At 41.0% G+C, this 11497-nt stretch overlaps 1 protein-coding gene across 1 annotated transcript in view; it reads right to left on the reverse strand.

Moving 5' to 3' along the window:
• Positions 1-8106, reverse strand: part of LOC110462434 (monocarboxylate transporter 12-like) — a 20697-nt gene extending 12591 nt beyond the window's left edge. The window contains exons 1-2 of the mRNA XM_021516384.1: positions 7986-8106; positions 311-454 (exon numbers count right to left, since the gene is read on the reverse strand). Coding sequence (XP_021372059.1) covers positions 311-454; positions 7986-8106 — 265 coding nt within the window. The remainder of the gene's footprint in view (positions 1-310; positions 455-7985) is intronic.
• Positions 8107-11497: the final 3391 nt, after the last annotated feature.

Below are 11497 nucleotides of genomic sequence, written 5' to 3' on the forward strand. Positions count from 1 at the left end.
ACTCTAAGTTCCGGCTAGGAACATGGTGACATCAGTTACTTCCCTTTGGTTCAACCAACTTCTTGGATATCCTCTTATTATTTATCTGTATCTGTCAACTTCCTATTATTGGAAGGACCGTTTGCCCACTGTCTGTGCCCACCCCTCGAGGCGACTAATTTAGGGGTCCCTGTAGAGACTAGTTATACCACCATCTAATCTCCATTTTCATTTAACAACCTATGAAACGTTTCGTAATCATTATTTGTTTACTCTCGTCACTCATTCGACGTTAATTATTCTCTACACCCTGTGTTATTGCCGTACTTACCTAGTGACAGATGGAAGAAGCCGGCTAGACACTGCGGACCGATCAGTACGCTAGCCGGAACATTGAACCGACGGGACAATTCCACTAAAATGACGCCAAATGATTTCACAGTCCCCACAACAAGGGCACACACACCGAAGCAGCCTGGAACGAATTCAAAAGGAATCGTGTATGTATATAACAATTTAGTAAACGAAAGGTTTTCACCAACTGTAGTACAAAGATCACAGTGATGCTCCCTGACTGCAAAACAATGAAAACGAACGGCGTGCTATTATTGCAGTTCAAAGAGCGAACGGTGCACTTTGGCTTCAGAGAAGAGGGTAATGTATTTTTGATATTGATAAACCTTTTGGATGCATTTATTCGCATGTGTCTGATGGCAAAGTGACGGATGTACCATATGTAACATGATGGGTGTCACATGTGGGAACGGGATACATCATGAGGGTTGTCACATTACGGAACGGGATACATCATGATGGTTGTCACATTACGGAACGGGTTACATCATGATGGTTGTCACATGTGGGAATGGGATACATCATGATGGTTGTCACATGTGGGAATGGGATACATCATGATGGTTGTATCATGTGGGAACGGGATACATCATGGTGAACGGGATACATCATGATTAGTGTCACATTACGGAAAGCAATACATCATGATGGGAGTCACATTACGGAACGGGCTACATCATGATGGTTGTCACATTACGGAACGGGATACATCATGATTAGTGTCACATTACGGAACGCAATACATCATGATGGGTGTCACATTACGGAACGGGAAACATCATGATGGGCGTCACATGTGGAAACGGGATACATCATGAGGGTTGTCACATGTGGCAACGGGATACATCATGATGGTTGTCACATTACGGAACGGGAAACATCATGATGGGCGTCACATGTGGAAACGGGATACATCATGAGGGTTGTCACATGTGGAAACGGGATACATCATGGTGGTTGTCACATTACGGAACGGGATACATCATGATGGTTGTCACATGTGGGAACGGGATACATCATGGTGGTTGTCACAATACGGAACGGGATACATCATGATGTGTGTCACATTACGGAACGGGAAACATCATGATGGGCGTCACATGCGGAAACGGGATACATCATGAGGGTTGTCACATGTGGGAACGCGATAATCATGATGCGTGTCACATTACGGAACGGGATACATCATGATGATTGTCTCATTTGGGAACGGGATACATCATGATGGTTGTCACATAACGGAACGGGATACATCATGATGGGTGTCACATTACGGAACGGGAAACATCATGATGGGCGTCACATGTCGGAACGGAATACATCATGATGGTTGTCACATGTGGGAACGGGATACCTCATGGTGGTTGTCACATTACGGAACGGGATACATCATGATGAGTGTCACATTACGGAACGGGATACATCATGAGGGTTGTCACATGTGGGAACGCGATAATCATGATGGGTGTCGCATTACGGAACGGGATACATCATGATGGTTGTCACATTACGGAATGGGTTACATCATGATGGTTGTCACATGTGGGAACGGGATCCATCATGGTGGTTGTCACATTACGGAACGGGATACATCATGAGGGTTGTCCCATGTGGAAACGGGATACATCATGATGGTTGTCACATTACGGAACGGGATACATCATGATGGTTGTATCATGTGGGAACGGGATACATCATGATGGTTGTCTCATGTGGGAACGGGATACATCAGGATGGTTGTCACATTACGGAACGGGAAACATCATGATGGGCGTCACATGTCGGAACGGAATACATCATGATGGTTGTCACATGTGGGAACGGGATACAGCATGGTGGTTGTCACATTACGGAACGGGATACATCATGAGGGTTGTCACATGTGGGAACGCGATAATCATGATGCGTGTCACATTACGGAACGGGATACATCATGATGGTTGTCTCATGTGGGAACGGGATACATCATGATGGTTGTCACATTACGGAACGGGTTACATCATGATGGTTGTCACATGTGGGAACGGGATACATCATGGTGGTTGTCACATTACGGAACGGGATACATCATGATGTGTGTCACATTACGAAACGGGATACATCATGAGGGTTGTCACATGTGTGAACGCGATACATCATGATGAGTCTCACATTACGGAACGGGATACATCATGATGTGTGTCACATTACGAAACGGGATACATCATGAGGGTTATCACATGTGGAAACGCGATACATCATGATGGGTGTCACATTACGGAACGGGATACATCATGAGGTTGTCACTTGTGGTGCAGGACTCGGACATTTGTGGTTTAGATTCCCTTATTTGGGGACTCCTATAGCAATCCTGATTTTTCCCCATGTGAACTGTCTTCTATTCTATCACGTTTCGATGTAACGACAATTTTCATTGGTTAAAAACCAAGAATTATTCAACGATAAACCATGTATAAGTTATGTACATGAATATACCAACTGAAAACCACTGCCATAAGACCATGAATACACTATGAATACAACGATTCTCGTTTAACCAGTCAGCTGTTTTCAAACACAATGACAAATCATATTACTACGCATAGTACCGTTTCTGAGACGAGCTATCTCCCCTTCCCCGAGATAACGTAGTTGCGAGAAATAAGAATAAACATTACGAAAATCGAAAATGGTGCACCATTGTACTATTTTTGATATTCTTTGTAATCTATTTTTTTTTTTTTTTTTTATAACATTGTCACATCAAATACTGATTTCCGACTCGCAATCGGTTCCTCATGGTCACGAACTTTCTAATACCCAAACGTCCGGCTGGGTACTATCCGTGACATCAACTTGCACATTAAACTAAGAGAACTTTGTAATGACACAGGGCACTTCATCAACTAACTTATCATCATTTACATCTGCAGGTTTTTTGGTAAACAATACATTCAGCGGCTGTACATTTCACTTCAAATGAGCTCTATGCCGGCTGTCGACGGGTGCTCGGCTGACGAGTGTCCTGGATGGTTACTATGGTGACCGATGATTTGAAATAGTGCCGACATAAACTTTTTTAATTATATTATATGCAGTGTTTAATGCAAAAAAACACCAACATCATATAAAATCAACTTTCAAAAATGAAAAGAATATAAAGTGTTGATTATTATTAGATTCTAGATATATGTTTACGTTTCAACAAAATCAGCTGATCGGCGGAGTCGAACATTCGAAGTTTGTGCGTAGGCTGGGTTCTGCTGTTCCCTTTTTATGGTTTTCTGTCTGATGCTAATATCAAAAATAGTAAATGTACAAAAAGTATGATAACTTTTTTTTATTGTAGTTCACCGTAACGTAAATATATGAATTGAATGGATTTTTTGTTCATGTACATTGCGTCAATGAATAGCAGCAGCTGATCTACCTATCTTCAGAGTAGCGCTAACGCGTTCCACATGCTATTTAGATCAGCTACTGCTATTCAAACCATTCAATCCCTATGAATTATTATACAGAACATGAAACTAACGGAGTATTACTTACATGATACGACCATCCATGACCACTGTTGGTCAGTCGGAAACACTGAGCTGTCAAATGTCCTGTCGTTCATTCTGTGTACTTCCCCGTCGACAGTCGGTTTGCATTGCGTCTGTGTTGACAACTTTGTCATACTCTATATATTTTGTCATGGCGGGTCGTTGTATTAGCAGTCATTAAAAATGCAACCAACTGTCATATCGTAATTCAGTACCGTCAGATAGTATGTATCAACTATGCAGATAAAATATATTTGATTATTATGAATATTATTCAATTTCATTGTTCATGCGGAACAATCGGTTTGTCAACTGTATAAATCCTGGCGGACATGAAAACGTTCATACAGGCCTTGACAGGCTTTGTCACGGCTCGCCTGAAAACAGCATCAGATTAATAAAATATTTTACCTGTAACTGAGCGAGATCGGGTTATCTCGGTCGAGGGTTAAGATTATGTAACAAAATCCAAACCGAGGCGTAAACCGAGGCGTAAACCGAGGTTGGGATGCTACAGAATCAACTCCCATCTTCGTACATGGTTAGAGGTACCGGAAAGAATCACATCCATTGGTTTATGTAGTCATAGGTCAGAACTACAGCTGTCGTTTACATTACAAATGGAGGAGAGTGCGGACTAGTCATGGTCTTGAGTGATTCCCAGGATGACAAGAGACCAGAAAGAAAACAGTCAGCAACTACGACTGTTCAGACGTGCCGAAGACACGAAGAACGTGCTTCTCAACTTAGGCAACAGTCATTAATCAATGTGTAGAGTACAGTAGAAGGTATATGATTCAAGAGGAAATCAGAGAAAAGAGAAGACGCGAACACATTCAGGGTTTCATAACAAGATGAATTCGGCCAGAAAGACGGTCTATTTAATGAGAAATGTAGAGAATGGGATCGTTTCGTATTTCATTCCTTCTGAGGTCTGTTTGAGATGCCCTTCCGTCTCCAGTCAACTTGTTGGAGTAGGGACTGTTGGAACTTCCGAAGTGTAAACTTGGTGGCAAAAAACGTGAACCAATGGCTACATTCTGTTTGATTGTTAAGTTAGAATGTTCGTGACAACACTTGAAAAGGTCATATACCATTTGCGATAAGGCAAATCCTTCAGGAACTGGTTAGTTCTCTGGAAAAGGAGCGGAGAAGGCAGAGACCAACAACAAAGAAGCCTCAGCCCACAGTTTACACAGGCAGGCTAGAATTAAAAAGTCTACAACAGCACACAGCTTACACAGGCAGGCTAGAATTCAAAGTCTACAACAGCACAAACATCAAACCTCTAAGGCGGGACACCATGGGGGATGATAGTGGTTCTGCAGAAACTAGTTTTCAATCAAAAGTCGAGACAACTCCGAGACCGGATGCAATACCGTGCTCAACATATCAAAACTTCATCATTTTGATAGAGTTGACTGTATTGTAGGGAGAAGGGTGTGAGGAGGCACATCAGTAGGGAAATTCCCAGTGTTTTGAACTGGTTTTGTTTTGTTTTGTTTTGTTTAACCTCCTATTAACAGCTAAGGTCATTTAAGGACGTTTCTCCGTGTGTGTTGTGTATGCTCGCATGTGTGTATGTGTGCCAGAGACAGGGTATATTGGTTTACTTGCCTCCTTATGACAGTGCAGATATGATGCGAACTTTAGAGTGCTATCAAACTGAATTACCATGCCGAAGGCATTCAGCAACGACATTGCGCCCGGTCACATTATACTGGCAACGTGTGAACCAGTTGTTGCCATTACCCTAAATGCTGAACGTTAAGCAGGGATTAACAACTACTACAGCACTAATTGCCTTCCTTGACTGGGCAAACGCTTAACATTAAAGCTTGAAGCGAGGTATTACCAAGCAAGAACCAAAGAAAATAAAAGACAGACGGAAGAAGGAAGAAACGTAAAGATCCCATATGTTGCAATGAGTCAGCAGCTTTATTTTGATCGCTTTTGTGTCCCATGTTAGAGGGCACAAAAGTGAATCCCCAAATATGCAGGGCTTCCTTCATTAGTCGCCTCTTACGATACATGGGTAACAGCAGGTGCATTTTATTTGCAGGGGTGGTTAAAAAGTGCAGGCAACAAGACAAAATCTTCGCTATGCCAAAAGAAGTGAACTGTCGTAGATTGCCACCAGCGCAATAGGTTTGGATACACTTGAAAGGAAAATAACAGTCATACGCAGACTCGGTGAGAAAGAAAAACAAAGGGTGTCGTGTTGGCATTGATAGAGAATTGAGTCCATACAGCGACACACAGTGACTGATCACAATTGTGGGTCCACCAACTGGAGGATGTTGCAGTTATAGGGCTGGCCATCGTGAAATTAGGAAACCGCCTAAAGTTGTCGTAGATATTCCTATCATTTGTACTTGGGAAATACGAATGACAGAAGGAGCGTGGTCCAAACAGAGCAGAAACCATGTTTTGATAATAGATGTTTATTTCTGTAATTAATGTTCTTTTGACCATGATTTAACAAATGAAATCTATTTTTCCTTAGCGTTGGTTGTAAGTCTGATCACCTTATGTATATCGTCTATTCAATTTTTTTTCAAAGATTTCGCTCAAACTTATTTTTTTGGTCAAGTATAAGACCATTTTGGCCAACTACGTCTTTAAGATTGCAAGGTCAAGGTATAGGTCACTATAACTATTAATATGATATTTTTGTTGTTCTAGCGACTTAATTACTACACTGATTTATTTGATTAAGTATGGCAATACTTCAAATGAGGCTGTGTTTTAGAATGTAAGGGTCAATGTCAGCGTATCCATTTATAGGAAAATATTTCGCCATCGCTAAAAAGATTTAATTTCTGAAACGATTCGGATCAAACTTCATGCATTAATACAAGAAAACCTCGAATGACGAAGTGTTTCATTGACTAAGAGGAAGGTCAATATTGCTATAACTATCTGCTATATGTTATTACGTATATAAATCATATGCCTGCATCTTTACAGATCCGATTCAATTTTGACATTTGAATGCAACGTGTAACGTGTTGCTGTCTGTTTGTTAATGGCAAGAATATACAGATACGTTTATGTTAATAAGAAGAGGATACTGTTGCTCGTGCTAGACGAAAACAAGGTGCTATATAAACGTTAACAGCAGGCGAAGGGGATTTGTATCTTTGACGATGCATTTTTATTAAAAACAAAAGATACATGCACATGATTCCTGAAATATGTTAGATACATGCCAGTTCGTGTAATACACACATACATATTAAAAACTTAAAACGTCGTGTTTTTATAATATCTTTTTGATGTGTAAATACTTAAATATATATATTGTATGAATTATTTCGAAATATTTCGACTCCTTTATGCACTTTGAAAAGTAGCGTGTTATCCTATTGTTTAGATGATCGTGACCAGTAGACTTAAGGATCCCTGTAACATTACACTGCCGTTCTGTTTTCTTTTTACAGTAACCTCCCCTTAACTTCCGTTTGGGTATAGCCGTAGCACATTCGAATGTGTACACTTCCGTTATCCAGGTAGCTCAATCGGTTTCAGCGATGGTGTAACAATCTGAAGTCCAGGGTTCAAATCCCGGTCTGGCCCCGCAGAATATTTACACTCGGAACACGTACACTAGGAACACGTGTGTGAACTCCTTAGCAGTGGTGCAAATCCTACCTTTTCTACTAGCATGCCTTTTACCTTGTTATTACTCTGTTTTTATACTTATGTTTGTCGTAAAAATAGCTCCACAGAGCTAATGTTAAATGTTCTGCCATATACGACTCTAAATAAAACTTCTTGTATCTTGTATCTTGTGGGGATCCTTAATTACATCATGTAAGCGTTCATTTAACGGCAGGGAGTCAAACAGGATAAATGTTTTACTTTTTAATTATTCGTTTACTTGTTGGTTGTGTGTTACTTGCGTAAATTCAACAAAATAAAGTCGAGTATGCGTTCACAAATAATCCCGTATCAGTTTCTTCTCCTTAATAACGACGTATTGTGTACCTAATGATATCACAATATCCATGTATAGCTGTAATCTTTCTCACGGATGCATATCAATATACCTTCAACCGCAAAGTGCTGTATAATTGTATAAAGCACGTGTATAAAGATATTGATAACAAAGATGTGTGAACTTACCAAAGACGGTAACATAAGCCCAACCGTGGTCAATCGGAAGATGGCTGTAGTCCGATTGGACATTCTTCTCTGGCTCGTGTTGGTCAGTGGTGGTCTTAGTCGTCTGCCCGGTGTCGCTCATTTTGATAGTTTGAATTATTCTCGTGACCTTTGTGTTCTTGGGACGTAAGAAAGGTCATTCGGGATTCGTTAGATGGTAAGATATCCTCTTATCAAGGTGTTATCGTATATTTACCAGAACGACCTCGACTTGTACTGTTGGATGTCGTTTACAGTATACACAGTTACTCACCTATGTCAACATAGAAAACTGTCCTGATGTAACTCACTGTTAAACCAAAAATGCATTTTATACTAAGTCTATTGGACACGAATATGTGATAAATGTTAAAACACATTATTTCTTTTTCAAAGTGCATAATAAAATATTAAGTATATTTCAGAAAATCACGCAATGAAACTTTTTTAAGTCATGCACATTTAAAATATGTAATAAAGGCACACCGTTCTAAATTTTTAACTATGTGAAATCATGGACATAATTACACAGCATTTACATTTACTACAATGTATCTAAATATTTTAGGAATCGTAAAGTTTACATTTATATTCTTGAGGAACATGTTTATCCAATGTTAAGGGTGCAATCACTAGTGTGTGTTGCGTTCATCTCTCAAGATACAAGGTGGTACGGTGCCGGTGGATGTTTAGTCCCCGAAGTACGTTCATCTCTCAAGATACAAGGTGGTACAGTGCCGGTGGATGTTAAGTCCCCGAAGTACGTTCATCTCTCAAGATACAAGGAGGTATACTTCAGGTGGATGTATAGTCAACGAAGAACGTTATCTCTCAAGATACAAGGTGGTGCAGTGCCGGTGGATGTTAAGTCCCCGAAGTACGTTCATCTCTCAAGATACAAGGTGGTATACTGCCGGTGAATTTATAGTCCCCGAAGTACGTTCATCTCTCAAGATACAAGGAAGTATACTGCCGGTGGATTTATAGTCCCTGAAGTACGTTCATCTCTCAAGATACAAGGTGGTATACTGCTGGTGGATTTATAGTCCCCGAAGTACGTTCATCTCTCAAGATACAAGGAGGTATACTTCCGGTGGATGTATAGTCAACGAAGAACGTTATCTCTCAAGATACAAGGTGGTACAGTGCCGGTGGATGTTTAGTCCCCGAAGTACGTTCATCTCTCAAGATACAAGGTGGTATACTGCCGGTGGATTTATAGTCCCCGAAGTACGTTCATCTCTCAAGATACAAGGTGGTATACTGCCGGTGGATTTATAGTCCCCGAAGTACGTTCCTCTCTCAAGATACAAGGTGGTATACTGCCGGTGGATTTATAGTCCACGAAGAACGTTCATCTCTCAAGATACAAGGTGTTACAGTGCCGGTTGATGTTTAGTCCCCGAAGTACGTTCATCTCTCAAGATACAAGGTGGTATACTACCGGTGGATTTATAGTCCCCGAAGTACGTTAATCTCTCAAGATACAAGGTGGTATACTGCCGGTGGATTTATAGTCCCCGAAGTACGTTCCTCTCTCAAGATACAAGATGGTATACTGCCGGTGGATTTATAGTCCCCGAAGTACGTTCCTCTCTCAAGATACAAGGAAGTATACTGCCGGTGGATGTATAGTCCCCGAAGAACGTTCATCTCTCAAGATACAAGGTGGTACAGTGCCGGTGGATGTTTAGTCCCCGAAGTACATTCATCTCTCAAGATGTATAGTCCCCGAAGTACGGTCATTTCTCAAGATAAAAGGCAGTATACTGCCGGTGGATTTATAGTCCCCGAAGTACGGTCATCTCTTAAGATACAATGTGGTACAGTGCCGGTGGATGTTTAGTCCCCGAAGTACTGTCATCTCTCAAGATAAAAGGTAGTATACTGCCGGTGGATTTATAGTCCCCGAAGTACGTTCATCTCTCAAGATACAAGGTGGTACAGTGCCGGTGGATGTTAAGTCCCCGAAGTCCGTTCATCTCTCAAGATACAAGGTGGTATACTGCAGGTGGATTTATAGTCCCCGAAGTACGTTCATCTCTCAAGATACAAATTGGTACAGTGCCGTTGGATGTTTAGTCCCCGAAGTACGTTCATCTCTCAAGATACAAGGTGGTATACTGCCGGTGGATTTATAGTCCCCGAAGTTTGCCGTAACCTTGAGTTCCCTGCAGGTAGGGCGTAAGAATTGTACCTGCTGCCCACATTGCATGATCGAAAGAGGCGACTAAAATTGGGACCTTATCTTTACTTTTCTTTCTAAACAAATGTCTTCTTCCTAATGTCTCCCTTGATAATGCCTCACTTTTGGACTTTAGTTGAGCGTTCGCCCCTGTGAGGAAACCTTTTGGTTCTGTCCCCTGGACGAGACATACCAGAGTCTGTAAAAATGGTAGTGTCTACTCCTGCTTAACGCTCAGCAATTTAGGAGACGGACGATCGGTTCGCCCGTTGTTAGTATAATGTGGCCAGGTGGGGTGTCCTGTTTGGGTGTCTTCGGTAGTATGTTTCAGTGAAGTAGCACTATATAGTCGGCATCAATTCCGCGCTATCACAAGGAGACAAACACGAACATATTGCAGCCTTCCAAAACACACACGCGTACACTACACGCATGCATCTTGCACACAGGGGAGGCCGTCCTTAAATGACCATAGCTGTTGATAGGCCGTTAAATAATACTAAACCAAACCGTAACCTTGAATGACCACCGCTATCCTTTTTGGGAAGTGTAATGTACACACTTTATAAATGATTTAATTCGAATTTACTCAGCACTGTAGCTTTTGAAATCCATAAATTGATAGGTTATACGCACCTGTCGCTCTGTTTGTACATCATTTAGGCAATTCGGGTTTCCAACAGTTTGGACCTAGCATCACTGATAAGCCCCAGAAGGACAAAACAGCTGTGTGATGCAGTGCAGTTCCTTTTTGACACATTGTATCTATTCCCAAACTGTAAAGGTGCCATCAGCTATGTGTGCGTTACGTTAACCCTTTCTTAAACAAGCCATAGTAAATGTAATTAAACTTTATATATGTAACAGTACTTTAATACGGCTCGCACGAGTAACGTCGTCCTCTGATAATTAACATAGCTGTGTCTGCTTATTATTTCCATTAAGAAGTAGAGACAGCAATGTATAACGGTAGCCATGACAGTCACACATGCTATAATGGACACGGTAAGTTGTACAATAGACTTATAGATGAGTAAGTAATACCGGACATTAGTATTCAAGTTCAATGTCGAGACTGTGTTTGACTGTAAAGATGATGACACATCCTTAGGCTTTTTAAAGAAATAGCAAAAAACCATTCCATAAATAATAACAATGACCTTGACCTTGTCCTAGGCACATTGAAAGACAAATCTATTCGAGATTTTCTTGTACTTAACCAATTACTGAAGTTTTATTAAGATCCTTTCAGAAATGAGATCGTTGGAACGAATTTTGTCAACGGTGACGTCGGCCTTGGAACCTTGAA

This window comes from Mizuhopecten yessoensis, unplaced genomic scaffold (genome assembly GCF_002113885.1).
Source record: "Mizuhopecten yessoensis strain PY_sf001 unplaced genomic scaffold, ASM211388v2 scaffold10797, whole genome shotgun sequence".
NCBI lineage: Eukaryota > Metazoa > Mollusca > Bivalvia > Pectinida > Pectinidae > Mizuhopecten > Mizuhopecten yessoensis.